The 17676-nt window shown below is 46.3% G+C and overlaps 1 protein-coding gene across 2 annotated transcripts in view; it reads left to right on the top strand.

Moving 5' to 3' along the window:
* Positions 1-1517: 1517 nt before the first annotated feature.
* Positions 1518-17676, top strand: part of LOC140128413 (sex hormone-binding globulin-like) — a 120047-nt gene continuing 103888 nt past the window's right edge. For both annotated transcript variants that reach the window (XM_072150118.1, XM_072150117.1), the window contains exon 1: positions 1518-1679. In XM_072150118.1, the coding sequence (XP_072006219.1) occupies positions 1626-1679 (54 nt within the window). In that variant the 5' untranslated portion in view covers positions 1518-1625. The remainder of the gene's footprint in view (positions 1680-17676) is intronic.

The raw sequence follows: 17676 nt of genomic DNA, 5'->3' as shown, positions 1-17676 counted from the left end.
ACGGCCCTTCGTGCCCAGTTTCGTTGGTGCATGAGGACAGCTCTCCTCGAACGCGTTACCATTTTCAAGCTGTTTTTTGGAAGTGCCTTGGGGTCCTGGGGCAGATCACAGGAGTTACGTCATGCATTCCTTCCAGATCGGGGCAGCGACGGAGGCAGCCAGGGCTGGACTCCCGGATGCGGAAGTGATGAAAATCGGACATGGAGGTCGGCGTGTTTCGCGCGTTACATACGCCCTGATTTATTGTAATTTTTTGTAATGATGTGTTGTTGTTCTTTTTTTTTCAGGAGTTGCTGGCACAACGCGCCCCAGGCCGGTGGTTTGGTTACTTGGACATTCTTACATTTTCTGGGCCGGACAGAGGTGTAAGGCCCGGTGGTGTTAGTTTTACATGCGGGGGGGTAACGATCTTTGCACTGAACGGGTGGCCGAATTAATTACGCTCATGCGTCAGGACCTTGAGCGCATTATGTCGTTTTTCGCCGAGGTCGTGGGGGTATGGTCAGAGGTGAGTCCCCGGGTGGTGTGGAGGGGAGCCCGGGATCGCTCGGCAGTTGAGAGGGCCAGACGTACCATTAATACGAGAATGTCCCATTATGTTCAAGGGCGTTGTGGGGTTGTGGTGCGTCACAGGGAATTGGAGGGCAATAATGACAATATGATGCGTGAGGATAGGGCCCATTTAAACGACATCGGCACGGATATTTTCTTATCGGGCTTTCAAGACGGTATTTAGCAGGCTCTCTTTTTGTTGGGTGGTGGTCGCAGCACCGTGTAGGGGTACACGGCCCTGCTGGTGGCGGAAAGTGAGCGATGGATGTGAAGGCTCGGTTGGCCAACTTGGCAGCTGGGAGGCCAGCTGGCATAGAGCGGCCGAGCCGATGGAACGATTTTACAAGTGCATTTACGAGATAAAGATTTTGAATTGTTAATTAAATAAAGCTGTGACCATCTTTTATACCCAACAAAAAGTGAGTCTGTGTGTTTGGTTGCTCATGCCACCCAGTCCAGGGAGGACGCCCATGGCCTCTGACTGTATACAGAGACGTGCAGAGAGGATGCCCATGGCCTCGCACTATATACAGAGACGTGCAGGGAGGATGCCCATGGCCTCTCACTGTATACAGAGACGTGCAGAGAGGATGCCCATGGCCTCTCACTGTATACAGAGACGTGCAGAGAGGATGCCCATGGCCTCTCACTGTATACAGAGACGTGCAGAGAGGATGCCCATGGCCTCTCACTGTATACAGAGACGTGCAGATTCTGAGTCGCACAAGATGATATAAATCTCATTTATATAACGTTCCAATCCGATGTGCCCTGGATATCTGTACCGAGCAGTCGTGGCCTTTCATAGCTGTAGTTGGATCCCGATGAAATTCTCCTGGCAGCCATTGAATCTGCGAATGTCACAGGCAGCGTGATGTTTTCTCTGTGGTTAATGAGAACTATGTGATCAAACAGACGCTGACCTTGTGCAGACCCTGACCATTACACTAGATGTCCATGGTCATTGGCCCAGAGGTCCCTGCTCAGAAAGGACTGGAGACCATTTGTGGCTTTCACTTCTGTGTTGGACTTGCTGTGATCTGAGATCTCTGGTGGAGGACAAGCTCTGAAGAATGACCACAGTCATATTTCTACTTATTCTTCTTCTGCATAAGTGTAGAGCTGAGGTAAGTGCAAAGGGGGAGGAAGAAAGATCAAATCAGAGATCGGGTGGAGGGGTAGAAGAGGACAATGTCTTCAGAAACATCGAAAGGATGAAGGACAGAAAATATGAGGTTGTATCTGAATAAAACCTGCAAGGAACTGAGCAAAACGGATCATCTAGGATCTAAACATGGGGATATCTGGTGTATAGGAGATGTATGAGGTAATATAAGATCTGTGTATCTGGACCAGACATGGGGACATCTGGTGTACAGGAGATGTATGAGGTAATATAAGATCTGTGTATCTGGACCAGACATGGGGACATCTGGTGTACAGGAGATGTATGAGGTAATATAAGATCTGTGTATCTGGACCAGACATGGGGACATCTGGTGTACAGGAGATGTATGAGGTAATATAAGATCTGTGTATCTGGATGGACATGGGGACATCTGGTGTACAGGAGATGTATGAGGTAATATAAGATCTGTGTATCTGGACCAGACATGAGGACATCTGGTGTATAGGAGATGTATGAGGTAATATAAGATCTGTGTATCTGGATGTACATGGGGACATCTGGTGTATAGGAGATGTATGAGGTAATATAAGATCTGTGTATCTGGACCAGACATGGGGACATCTGGTGTACAGGAGATGTATGAGGTAATATAAGATCTGTGTATCTGGATGGACATGGGGACATCTGGTGTACAGGAGATGTATGAGGTGATATAAGATCTGTGTATCTGGATGGACATGGGGACATCTGGTGTACAGGAGATGTATGAGGTAATATAAGATCTGTGTATCTGGATGGACATGGGGACATCTGGTGTACAGGAGATGTATGAGGTAATATAAGATCTGTGTATCTGGACCAGACATGGGGACATCTGGTATACAGGAGATGTATGAGGTAATATAAGATCTGTGTATCTGGACCGGACATGGGGACATCTGGTGTACAGGAGATGTATGAGGTAATATAAGATCTGTGTATCTGGATGGACATGGGGACATCTGGTGTACAGGAGATGTATGAGGTAATATAAGATCTGTGTATCTGGATGGACATGGGGACATCTGGTGTACAGGAGATGTATGAGGTAATATAAGATCTGTGTATCTGGACCAGACATGGGGACATCTGGTATACAGGAGATGTATGAGGTAATATAAGATCTGTGTATCTGGACCGGACATGGGGACATCTGGTGTACAGGAGATGTATGAGGTAATATAAGATCTGTGTATCTGGATGGACATGGGGACATCTGGTGTACAGGAGATGTATGAGGTAATATAAGATCTGTGTATCTGGACCAGACATGGGGACATCTGGTGTACAGGAGATGTATGAGGTAATATAAGATCTGTGTATCTGGACCAGACATGGGGACATCTGGTGTATAGGAGATGTATGAGGTAATATAAGATCTGTGTATCTGGACCAGACATGGGGACATCTGGTGTATAGGAGATGTATGAGGTAATATAAGATCTGTGTATCTGGACCAGACATGGGGACATCTGGTGTACAGGAGATGTATGAGGTAATATAAGATCTGTGTATCTGGACCAGACATGGGGACATCTGGTGTATAGGAGATGTATGAGGTAATATAAGATCTGTGTATCTGGACCAGACATGGGGACATCTGGTGTATAGGAGATGTATGAGGTAATATAAGATCTGTGTATCTGGACCAGACATGGGGACATCTGGTGTACAGGAGATGTATGAGGTGATATAAGATCTGTGTATCTGGACCACACATGGGGACATCTGGTGTACAGGAGATGTATGAGGTAATATAAGATCTGTGTATCTGGACCAGACATGGGGACATCTGGTGTACAGGAGATGTATAAGGTAATATAAGATCTGCGTATCTAGACCAGACATGGGGACATCTGGTGTACAGGAGATGTATGAGGTAATATAAGATCTGTGTATCTGGATGGACATGGGGACATCTGGTGTACAGGAGATGTATGAGGTAATATAAGATCTGTGTATCTGGACCAGACATGGGGACATCTGGTGTATAGGAGATGTATAAGGTAATATAAGATCTGCGTATCTAGACCAGACATGGGGACATCTGGTGTACAGGAGATGTATGAGGTAATATAAGATCTGTGTATCTGGACCAGACATGGGGACATCTGGTGTATAGGAGATGTATGAGGTAATATAAGATCTGTGTATCTGGATGGACATGGGGACATCTGGTGTACAGGAGATGTATGAGGTAATATAAGATCTGTGTATCTGGATGGATATGGGGACATCTGGTGTATAGGAGATGTATGAGGTAATATAAGATCTGTGTATCTGGATGGACATGGGGACATCTGGTGTACAGGAGATGTATGAGGTAATATAAGATCTGTGTATCTGGACCAGACATGGGGACATCTGGTGTATAGGAGATGTATGAGGTAATATAAGATCTGTGTATCTGGACCAGACATGGGGACATCTGGTGTATAGGAGATGTATGAGGTAATATAAGATCTGTGTATCTGGACCAGACATAGGGACATCTGGTGTATAGGAGATGTATGAGGTAATATAAGATCTGTGTATCTGGATGGACATGGGGACATCTGGTGTACAGGAGATGTATGAGGTAATATAAGATCTGTGTATCTGGACCAGACATGGGGACATCTGGTGTACAGGAGATGTATGAGGTAATATAAGATCTGTGTATCTGGACCAGACATGGGGACATCTGGTGTACAGGAGATGTATGAGGTAATATAAGATCTGTGTATCTGGACCAGACATGGGGACATCTGGTGTACAGGAGATGTATGAGGTAATATAAGATCTGTGTATCTGGATGTACATGGGGACATCTGGTGTATAGGAGATGTATGAGGTAATATAAGATCTGTGTATCTGGACCAGACATGGGGACATCTGGTGTATAGGAGATGTATGAGGTAATATAAGATCTGTGTATAAGGACCAGACATGTGGACATCTGGTGTACAGGAGATGTATGAGGTAATATAAGATCTGTGGATCTGGATGGACATGGGGACATCTGGTGTACAGGAGATGTATGAGGTAATATAAGATCTGTGTATCTGGACCAGACATGGGGACATCTGGTGTATAGGAGATGTATGAGGTAATATAAGATCTGTGTATCTGGACCAGACATGGGGACATCTGGTGTATAGGAGATGTATGAGGTAATATAAGATCTGTGTATCTGGACCAGACATGGGGACATCTGGTGTACAGGAGATGTATGAGGTAATATAAGATCTGTGTATCTGGACCAGACATGAGGACATCTGGTGTATAGGAGATGTATGAGGTAATATAAGATCTGTGTATCTGGACCAGACATGGGGACATCTGGTGTATAGGAGATGTATGAGGTAATATAAGATCTGTGTATCTGGACCAGACATGGGGACATCTGGTGTATAGGAGATGTATGAGGTAATATAAGATCTGTGTATCTGGACCAGACATGGGGACATCTGGTGTACAGGAGATGTATGAGGTGATATAAGATCTGTGTATCTGGACCAGACATGGGGACATCTGGTGTACAGGAGATGTATGAGGTAATATAAGATCTGTGTATCTGGACCAGACATGGGGACATCTGGTGTACAGGAGATGTATGAGGTGATATAAGATCTGTGTATCTGGACCAGACATGGGGACATCTGGTGTATAGGAGATGTATGAGGTAATATAAGATCTGTGTATCTGGACCAGACATAGGGACATCTGGTGTATAGGAGATGTATGAGGTAATATAAGATCTGTGTATCTGGATGGACATGGGGACATCTGGTGTACAGGAGATGTATGAGGTAATATAAGATCTGTGTATCTGGATGTACATGGGGACATCTGGAGTATAGGAGATGTATGAGGTAATATAAGATCTGTGTATCTGGACCACACATGGGGACATCTGGTGTACAGGAGATGTATGAGGTAATATAAGATCTGTGTATCTGGATGGACATGGGGACATCTGGTGTACAGGAGATGTATGAGGTGATATAAGATCTGTGTATCTGGACCACACATGGGGATATCTGGTGTACAGGAGATGTATGAGGTAATATAAGATCTGTGTATCTGGATGTACATGGGGACATCTGGTGTATAGGAGATGTATGAGGTAATATAAGATCTGTGTATATGGACCAGACATGTGGACATCTGGTGTACAGGAGATGTATGAGGTAATATAAGATCTGTGTATCTGGACCAGACATGAGGACATCTGGTGTATAGGAGATGTATGAGGTAATATAAGATCTGTGTATCTGGATGTACATGGGGACATCTGGTGTACAGGAGATGTATGAGGTAATATAAGATCTGTGTATCTGGACCAGACATGGGGACATCTGGTGTATAGGAGATGTATGAGGTAATATAAGATCTGTGTATCTGGACCAGACATGGGGACATCTGGTGTATAGGAGATGTATGAGGTAATATAAGATCTGTGTATCTGGACCAGACATGGGGACATCTGGTGTATAGGAGATGTATGAGGTAATATAAGATCTGTGTATCTGGACCAGACATGGGGACATCTGGTGTACAGGAGATGTATGAGGTAATATAAGATCTGTGTATCTGGACCAGACATGGGGACATCTGGTGTATAGGAGATGTATGAGGTAATATAAGATCTGTGTATCTGGACCAGACATGGGGACATCTGGTGTATAGGAGATGTATGAGGTAATATAAGATCTGTGTATAAGGACCAGACATGTGGACATCTGGTGTACAGGAGATGTATGAGGTAATATAAGATCTGTGGATCTGGATGGACATGGGGACATCTGGTGTACAGGAGATGTATGAGGTAATATAAGATCTGTGTATCTGGACCAGACATGGGGACATCTGGTGTATAGGAGATGTATGAGGTAATATAAGATCTGTGTATCTGGACCAGACATGGGGACATCTGGTGTATAGGAGATGTATGAGGTAATATAAGATCTGTGTATCTGGACCAGACATGGGGACATCTGGTGTATAGGAGATGTATGAGGTAATATAAGATCTGTGTATCTGGATGGACATGGGGACATCTGGTGTATAGGAGATGTATGAGGTAATATAAGATCTGTGTATCTGGACCAGACATGGGGACATCTGGTGTACAGGAGATGTATGAGGTGATATAAGATCTGTGTATCTGGACCAGACATGGGGACATCTGGTGTACAGGAGATGTATGAGGTGATATAAGATCTGTGTATCTGGACCAGACATGGGGACATCTGGTGTACAGGAGATGTATGAGGTAATATAAGATCTGTGTATCTGGATGTACATGGGGACATCTGGTGTACAGGAGATGTATGAGGTAATATAAGATCTGTGTATCTGGACCAGACATGGGGACATCTGGTGTACAGGAGATGTATGAGGTGATATAAGATCTGTGTATCTGGACCAGACATGTGGACATCTGGTGTACAGGAGATGTATGAGGTGATATAAGATCTGTGTATCTGGATGGACATGGGGACATCTGGTGTACAGGAGATGTATGAGGTGATATAAGATCTGTGTATCTGGACCAGACATGTGGACATCTGGTGTACAGGAGATGTATGAGGTGATATAAGATCTGTGTATCTGGACCAGACATGGGGACATCTGGTGTACAGGAGATGTATGAGGTAATATAAGATCTGTGTATCTGGACCAGACATGGGGACATCTGGTGTACAGGAGATGTATGAGGTGATATAAGATCTGTGTATCTGGACCAGACATGGGGACATCTGGTGTACAGGAGATGTATGAGGTAATATAAGATCTGTGTATCTGGACCAGACATGGGGACATCTGGTGTACAGGAGATGTATGAGGTAATATAAGATCTGTGTATCTGGACCAGACATGGGGACATCTGGTGTACAGGAGATGTATGAGGTAATATAAGATCTGTGTATCTGGACCAGACATAGGGACATCTGGTGTACAGGAGATGTATGAGGTAATATAAGATCTGTGTATCTGGACCAGACATGGGGACATCTGGTGTACAGGAGATGTATGAGGTAATATAAGATCTGTGTATCTGGATGTACATGGGGACATCTGGTGTACAGGAGATGTATGAGGTAATATAAGATCTGTGTATCTGGATGTACATGGGGACATCTGGTGTATAGGAGATGTATGAGGTAATATAAGATCTGTGTATCTGGACCAGACATGGGGACATCTGGTGTACAGGAGATGTATGAGGTAATATAAGATCTGTGTATCTGGATGTACATGGGGACATCTGGTGTACAGGAGATGTATGAGGTAATATAAGATCTGTGTATCTGGATGTACATGGGGACATCTGGTGTATAGGAGAGTTATGAGGTAATATAAGATCTGTGTATCTGGACCAGACATGGGGACATCTGGTGTACAGGAGATGTATGAGGTGATATAAGATCTGTGTATCTGGACCAGACATGGGGACATCTGGTGTATAGGAGATGTATGAGGTAATATAAGATCTGTGTATCTGGATGGACATGGGGACATCTGGTGTACAGGAGATGTATGAGGTAATATAAGATCTGTGTATCTGGACCAGACATGGGGACATCTGGAGTATAGGAGAAGTATGAGGTAATATAAGATCTGTGTATCTGGACCAGACATGGGGACATCTGGTGTACAGGAGATGTATGAGGTAATATAAGATCTGTGTATCTGGACCAGACATGGGGACATCTGGTGTATAGGAGATGTATGAGGTAATATAAGATCTGTGTATCTGGACCAGACATGGGGACATCTGGTGTATAGGAGATGTATGAGGTAATATAAGATCTATGTATCTGGACCAGGCATGGGGACATCTGGTGTACAGGAGATGTATGAGGTAATATAAGATCTGTGTATCTGGATGGACATGGGGACATCTGGTGTACAGGAGATGTATGAGGTGATATAAGATCTGTGTATCTGGACCAGACATGGGGACATCTGGTGTACAGGAGATGTATGAGGTAATATAAGAACTGTGTATCTGGACCCGACATGGGGACATCTGGTGTACAGGAGATGTATGAGGTAATATAAGATCTGTGTATCTGGACCAGACATGGGGACATCTGGTGTATAGGAGATGTATGAGGTGATATAAGATCTGTGTATCTGGACCAGACATGGGGACATCTGGTGTATAGGAGATGTATGAGGTAATATAAGATCTGTGTATCTGGATGGACATGGGGACATCTGGTGTACAGGAGATGTATGAGGTAATATAAGATCTGTGTATCTGGACAAGACATGGGGACATCTGGTGTACAGGAGATGTATGAGGTAATATAAGACCTGTGTATCTGGACCAGACATGTGGACATCTGGTGTATAGGAGATGTATGAGGTGATATAAGATCTGTGTATCTGGACCACACATGGGGACATCTGGTGTACAGGAGATGTATGAGGTAATATAAGATCTGTGTATCTGGACCAGACATGGGGACATCTGGTGTACAGGAGATGTATGAGGTAATATAAGATCTGTGTATCTGGACCAGACATGGGGACATCTGGTGTACAGGAGATGTATGAGGTAATATAAGATCTGTGTATCTGGACCAGACATGGGGACATCTGGTGTACAGGAGATGTATGAGGTAATATAAGATCTGTGTATCTGGACCAGACATGAGGACATCTGGTGTACAGGAGATGTATGAGGTAATATAAGATCTGTGTATCTGGACCAGACATGGGGACATCTGGTATACAGGAGATGTATGAGGTAATATAAGATCTGTGTATCTGGACCAGACATGGGGACATCTGGTGTACAGGAGATGTATGAGGTAATATAAGATCTGTGTATCTGGACCAGACATGGGGACATCTGGTGTACAGGAGATGTATGAGGTAATATAAGATCTGTGTATCTGGACCAGACATGGGGACATCTGGTGTACAGGAGATGTATGAGGTAATATAAGATCTGTGTATCTGGACCAGACATGTGGACATCTGGTGTATAGGAGATGTATGAGGTAATATAAGATCTGTGTATCTGGATGGACATGGGGACATCTGGTGTATAGGAGATGTATGAGGTAATATAAGATCTGTGTATCTGGACCACACATGGGGACATCTGGTGTACAGGAGATGTATGAGGTAATATAAGATCTGTGTATCTGGACCAGACATGAGGACATATGGTGTACAGGAGATGTATGAGGTGATATAAGATCTGTGTATCTGGATGGACATGGGGACATCTGGTGTACAGGAGATGTATGAGGTGATATAAGATCTGTGTATCTGGACCAGACATGGGGACATCTGGTGTATAGGAGATGTATAAGGTAATATAAGATCTGTGTATCTGGACCAGACATGGGGACATCTGGTGTACAGGAGATGTATGAGGTAATATAAGATCTGTGTATCTGGACCAGACATGGGGACATCTGGTGTACAGGAGATGTATGAGGTAATATAATATCTGTGTATCTGGACCAGACATGGGGACATCTGGTGTACAGGAGATGTATGAGGTAATATAAGACCTGTGTATCTGGACCACACATGGGGACATCTGGTGTACAGGAGATGTATGAGGTAATATAAGATCTGTGTATCTGGACCAGACATGGGGACATCTGGTGTATAGGAGATGTATGAGGTGATATAAGATCTGTGTATCTGGATGGACATGGGGACATCTGGTGTACAGGAGATGTATGAGGTAATATAAGATCTGTGTATCTGGACCAGACATGGGGATATCTGGTGTACAGGAGATGTATGAGGTAATATAAGATCTGTGTATCTGGATGGACATGGGGACATCTGGTGTATAGGAGATGTATGAGGTAATATAAGATCTGTGTATCTGGACCAGACATTGGGACATCTGGTGTATAGGAGATGTATGAGGTAATATAAGATCTGTGTATCTGGACCAGACATGTGGACATCTGGTGTACAGGAGACAGAGGAGCCATTACTACAGGTAATGAGGGGAGGACACAGGAGCCATTACTACAGGTAATGAGGGGAGGACACAGGAGCCCTTACTACAGGTAATGAGAGGAGGACACAGGAGCCATTACTACAGGTAATGAGGGTAGAACACAGTAGCCATTACTACAGGTAATGAGAGGAGGACACAGGAGCCATTACTACAGGTAATGAGGGGAGGACAGAGGAGCCATTACTACAGGTAATGAGGGGAGGACACAGGAGCCATTACTACAGGTAATGAGGGAAGGACACAGGAGCCATTACTAAAGGTAATGAGGGGAGGACACAGGAGCCATTACTACAGGTAATGAGGGGAGGACACAGGAGCCATTACTACAGGTAATGAGGGGAGGACACAGGAGCCATTACTACAGGTAATGAGGGGAGGACACAGGAGCCATTACTACAGGTAATGAGAGGAGGACACAGGAGCCATTACTACAGGTAATGAGAGGAGGACAGAGGAGCCATTACTACAGGTAATGAGGGCAGGACACAGGAGCCATTACTACAGGTAATGAGGGGAGGACACAGGAGCCATTACTACAGGTAATAAGGGGAGGACACAGGAGCCATTACTACAGGTAATGAGAGGACAGAGAAGCCATTACTACTGGTAATGAGGGGAGGACACAGGAGCCATTACTACTGGTAATGAGGGGAGGACACAGGAGCCATTACTACAGGTAATGAGGGGAGGACACAGGAGCCATTACTACAGGTAATGAGGGGAGGACACAGGAGCCATTACTACAGGTAATGAGAGGAGGACAGAGGAGCCATTACTACAGGTAATGAGAGGAGGACAGAGGAGCCATTACTACAGGTAATGAGGGGAGGACACAGGAGCCATTACTACAGGTAATGAGGGGAGGACACAGGAGCCATTACTACAGGTAATGAGGGGAGGACACAGGAGCCATTACTACAGGTAATGAGAGGAGGACAGAGGAGCCATTACTACAGGTAATGAGAGGAGGACAGAGGAGCCATTACTACAGGTAATGAGGGGAGGACACAGGAGCCATTACTACAGGTAATGAGGGGAGGACACAGGAGCCATTACTACAGGTAATGAGGGGAAGACACAGGAGCCATTACTACAGGTAATGAGGGGAGGACACAGGAGCTATCACTACAGGTAATGAGGGGAGGACACAGGAGCCCTTACTACAGGTAATGAGGGGAGGACACAGGAGCCATTACTACAGGTAATGAGGGGAGGACACAGGAGCCATTACTACAGGTAATGAGGGGAGGACACAGGAGCCATTACTACAGGTAATGAGGGGAGGACACAGGAGCCATTACTACAGGTAATGAGGGGAGGACACAGGAGCCATTACTACAGGTAATGAGGGGAGGACACAGGAGCCATTACTACAGGTAATGAGGGGAGGACACAGGAGCCATTACTACAGGCAATGAGGGGAGGACAGAGGAGCCATTACTACAGGTAATGAGAGGAGGACACAGGAGCCATTACTACAGGTAATGAGAGGAGGACACAGGAGCCATTACTACAGGTAATGAGAGAAGGACACCGGAGCCATTACTACAGGTAATGAGGGGAGGACACAGGAGCCATTACTACAGGCAATGAGGGGAGGACAGAGGAGCCATTACTACAGGTATTGAGAGGAGGACACAGGAGCCATTACTACAGGTAATGAGAGGAGGACACAGGAGCCATTACTACAGGTAATGAGAGGAGGACACCGGAGCCATTACTACAGGTAATGAGGGGAGGACACAGGAGCCATTACTACAGGTAATGAGGGGAGGGCACAGGAGACATTACTACAGGTAATGAGGGGAGGACACAGGAGCCATTACTACAGGTAATGAGAGGAGGACACAGGAGCCATTACTACAGGTAATGAGGGGAGGACACAGGAGCCATTACTACAGGTAATGAGAGGAGTACAGAGGAGCCATTACTACAGGTAATGAGAGGAGGACACAGGAGAAAATACTACAGGTAATGAGAGGAGGACAGAGGAGCCATTACTACAGGTAATGAGAGGAGGACACAGGAGCCATTACTACAGGTAATGAGGGGAGGATACAGGAGCCATTACTACAGGTAATGAGGGGAGGACACAGGAGCCATTACTACAGGTAATGAGGGGAGGACACAGGAGCCATTACTACAGGTAATGAGGGGAGGACACAGGACCCATTACTACAGGTAATGAGAGGAGGACACAGGAGCCATTACTACAGGTGATGAGGGAAGGACACCGGAGCCATTTCTACAGGTAATGAGGGGAGGACACAGGAGCCATTACTACAGGTAATGAGAGGAGGACACAGGAGCCATTACTACAGGTAATGGGGGGAGGACACAGGAGCCATTACTACAGGTAATGAGGGGAGGACACAGGAGCCATTACTACAGGTAATGAGGGGAGGACAGAGGAGCCATTACTACAGGTAATGAGGGGAGGACACAGGAGCCATTACTACAGGTAATGAGGGGAGGACACAGGAGCCATTACTACAGGTAATGAGGGGAGGACACAGGAGCCATTACTACAGGTAATGAGGGGAGGACACAGGAGCCATTACTACAGGTAATGAGGGGAGGACACAGGAGCCATTACTACAGGTAATGAGGGGAGGACACAGGAGCCATTACTTCAAGTAATGAGGGGAGGACACAGGAGCCATTACTACAAGTAATGAGGGGAGGACACAGGAGCCATTACTACAGGTAATGAGAGGTGGACACAGCAGCCATTACTACATGTAATGAGAGGAGGACACAGGAGCCATTACTACATGTAATGAGGGGAGGACACAGGAGCCATTACTACAGGTAATGAGGGGAGGACACAGGATCCATTACTACAGGTAATGAGAGGAGGACAGAGGAGCCATTACTACAGGTAATGAGGGGAGGACACAGGAGCCATTACTACAGGTAATGAGGGGAGGACACAGGAGCCCTTACTACAGGTAATGAGAGGAGGACACAGGAGCCATTACTACAGGTAATGAGGGTAGAACACAGTAGCCATTACTACAGGTAATGAGAGGAGTACACAGGAGCCATTACTACAGGTAATGAGGGGAGGACAGAGGAGCCATTACTACAGGTAATGAGGGGAGGACACAGGAGCCATTACTACAGGTAATGAGGGAAGGACACAGGAGCCATTACTAAAGGTAATAAGGGGAGGACACAGGAGCCATTACTACAGGTAATGAGGGGAGGACACAGGAGCCAATACTACAGGTAATGAGGGAAGGACACAGGAGCCATTACTAAAGGTAATGAGGGGAGGACACAGGAGCCATTACTACAGGTAATGAGGGGAGGACACAGGAGCCATTACTACAGGTAATGAGGGGAGGACACAGGAGCCATTACTACAGGTAATGAGGGGAGGACACAGGAGCCATTACTACAGGTAATGAGGGGAGGACACAGGAGCCATTACTTCAAGTAATGAGGGGAGGACACAGGAGCCATTACTACAAGTAATGAGGGGAGGACACAGGAGCCATTACTACAGGTAATGAGAGGTGGACACAGCAGCCATTACTACATGTAATGAGAGGAGGACACAGGAGCCATTACTACATGTAATGAGGGGAGGACACAGGAGCCATTACTACAGGTAATGAGGGGAGGACACAGGATCCATTACTACAGGTAATGAGAGGAGGACAGAGGAGCCATTACTACAGGTAATGAGGGGAGGACACAGGAGCCATTACTACAGGTAATGAGGGGAGGACACAGGAGCCCTTACTACAGGTAATGAGAGGAGGACACAGGAGCCATTACTACAGGTAATGAGGGTAGAACACAGTAGCCATTACTACAGGTAATGAGAGGAGGACACAGGAGCCATTACTACAGGTAATGAGGGGAGGACAGAGGAGCCATTACTACAGGTAATGAGGGGAGGACACAGGAGCCATTACTACAGGTAATGAGGGAAGGACACAGGAGCCATTACTAAAGGTAATAAGGGGAGGACACAGGAGCCATTACTACAGGTAATGAGGGGAGGACACAGGAGCCATTACTACAGGTAATGAGGGAAGGACACAGGAGCCATTACTAAAGGTAATGAGGGGAGGACACAGGAGCCATTACTACAGGTAATGAGGGGAGGACACAGGAGCCATTACTACAGGTAATGAGAGGTGGACACAGCAGCCATTACTACATGTAATGAGAGGAGGACACAGGAGCCATTACTACATGTAATGAGGGGAGGACACAGGAGCCATTACTACAGGTAATGAGGGGAGGACACAGGATCCATTACTACAGGTAATGAGAGGAGGACACAAGAGCCATTACTACAGATAATGAGGGGAGGACACAGGAGCCATTACTACAGGTAATGAGGGGAGGACACAGGAGCCATTACTACAGGTAATGAGAGGAGGACACAGGAGCCATTACTACAGGTAATGAGAGGAGGACACAGGAGCCATTACTAAAGATAATGAGAGGAAGACACAGGAGCCATTACTACAGGTAATGAGGGGAGGACAGAGGAGCCATTACTACAGGTAATGAGGGGAGGACAGAGGAGCCATTACTACAGGTAATGAGGGGAGGACACAGGAGCCATCACTACAGGTAGTAAGGGGAGGACACAGGAGCCATTACTACAGGTAATGAGAGGAGGACACAGGAGCCATTACTACATGTAATGAGGGGAGGACAGAGGAGCCATTACTACAGGTTATGAGGGGAGGACACAGGATCCATTACTACAGGTAATGAGGGGAGGACACAGGAGCCATTACTACAGGTAATGAGAGGAGGACAGAGGAGCCATTACTACAGTTAATGAGAGGAGGACACAGGAGCCATTACTACATGTAATGAGGGGAGGACAGAGGAGCCCTTACTACAGGTAATGAGGGGAGGACACAGGATCCATTACTACAGGTAATGAGAGGAGGACAGAGGAGCCATTACTACAGGTAATGAGAGGAGGACAGAGGAGCCATTACTACAGGTAATGAGAGGAGGACAGAGGAGCCATTACTACAGGTAATGAGAGGAGGACACAGGAGCCTTTACTACAGGTAATGAGGGGAGGACACAGGAGCCATTACTACAGGTAATGAGGGGAGGACACAGGAGCCATTACTACAGGTAATGAGGGGAGGACACAGGAGCCATTACTACAGGTAATGAGGGGAGGACACAGGAGCCATTACTACAGGTAATGAGGGGAGGACACAGGAGCCATTACTACAGGTAATGAGGGGAGGACACAGGAGCCATTACTACAGGCAATGAGGGGAGGACAGAGGAGCCATTACTACAGGTAATGAGAGGAGGACACAGGAGCCATTACTACAGGTAATGAGAGGAGGACACAGGAGCCATTACTACAGGTAATGAGAGGAGGACACCGGAGCCATTACTACAGGTAATGAGGGGAGGACACAGGAACCATTACTACAGGTAATGAGGGGAGGACACAGGAGCCATTACTACAGGTAATGAGGGGAGGACACAGGAGCCATTACTACAGGTAATGAGAGGAGTACAGAGGAGCCATTACTACAGGTAATGAGAGGAGGACACAGGAGAAAATACTACAGGTAATGAGAGGAGGACAGAGGAGCCATTACTACAGGTAATGAGAGGAGGACACAGGAGCCATTACTACAGGTAATGAGGGGAGGATACAGGACCCATTACTACAGGTAATGAGAGGAGGATACAGGAGCCATTACTACAGGTAATGAGGGGAGGACACAGGAGCCATTACTACAGGTAATGAGGGGAGGACACAGGAGCCATTACTACAGGTAATGAGAGGAGGACACAGGACCCATTACTACAGGTAATGAGAGGAGGATACAGGAGCCATTACTACAGGTAATGAGGGGAGGACACAGGAGCCCTTACTACAGGTAATGAGGGGAGGACACAGGAGCCATTACTACAGGTAAAGAGGGGAGGACACAGGAGCCATTACTACAGGTAATGAGGGGAGGACACAGGACCCATTACTACAGGTAATGAGAGGAGGACACAGGAGCCATTACTACAGGTAATGAGGGGAGGACACAGGAGCCATTACTACAGGTAATGAGGGAAGGACACAGGAGCCATTACTACAGGTAATGAGAGGAGGATACAGGAGCCATTACTACAGGTAATGAGAGGAGGATACAGGAGCCATTACTACAGGTAATGAGGGGAGGACACAGGAGCCATTACTACAGGTAATGAGAGGAGGACACAGGAGCCATTACTACAGGTAATGAGAGGAGGACACAGGAGCCATTACTACAGGTAATGAGAGGAGGACACAGGAGCCATTACTACAGGTAATGAGGGGAGGACACAGGAGCCATTACTACAGGTAATGAGGGGAGGACACAGGAGCCATTACTACAGGTAATGAGAGGAGGACACAGGAGCCATTACTACAGGTAATGAGGGGAGGATACAGGAGCCATTACTACAGGTAATGAGGGGAGGACAGAGGAGCCATTACTACAGGTAATGAGAGGAGGACACAGGAGCCATTACTACAGGTAATGAGGGGAGGACACAGGAGCCATTACTACAGGTAATGAGGGGAGGACACAGGAGCCATTACTACAGGTAATGAGGGGAGGACACAGGAGCCATTACTACAGGTAATGAGGGGAGGACACAGGAGCCATTACTACAGGTAATGAGGGGAGGACACAGGAGCCATTACTTCAAGTAATGAGGGGAGGACACAGGAGCCATTACTACAAGTAATGAGGGGAGGACACAGGAGCCATTACTACTGGTAATGAGAGGAGGACACAGCAGCCATTACTACATGTAATGAGAGGAGGACACAGGAGCCATTACTACATGTAATGAGGGGAGGACACAGGAGCCATTACTACATGTAATGAGAGGAGGACACAGGAGCCATTACTACAGGTAATGAGGGGAGGACACAGGAGCCATTACTACATGTAATGAGAGGAGGACACAGGAGCCA

This window comes from Engystomops pustulosus, chromosome 4, assembly GCF_040894005.1.
Source record: "Engystomops pustulosus chromosome 4, aEngPut4.maternal, whole genome shotgun sequence".
Lineage (NCBI taxonomy): Eukaryota > Metazoa > Chordata > Amphibia > Anura > Leptodactylidae > Engystomops > Engystomops pustulosus.
This window is presented reverse-complemented; position numbering and strand designations above follow the sequence as displayed.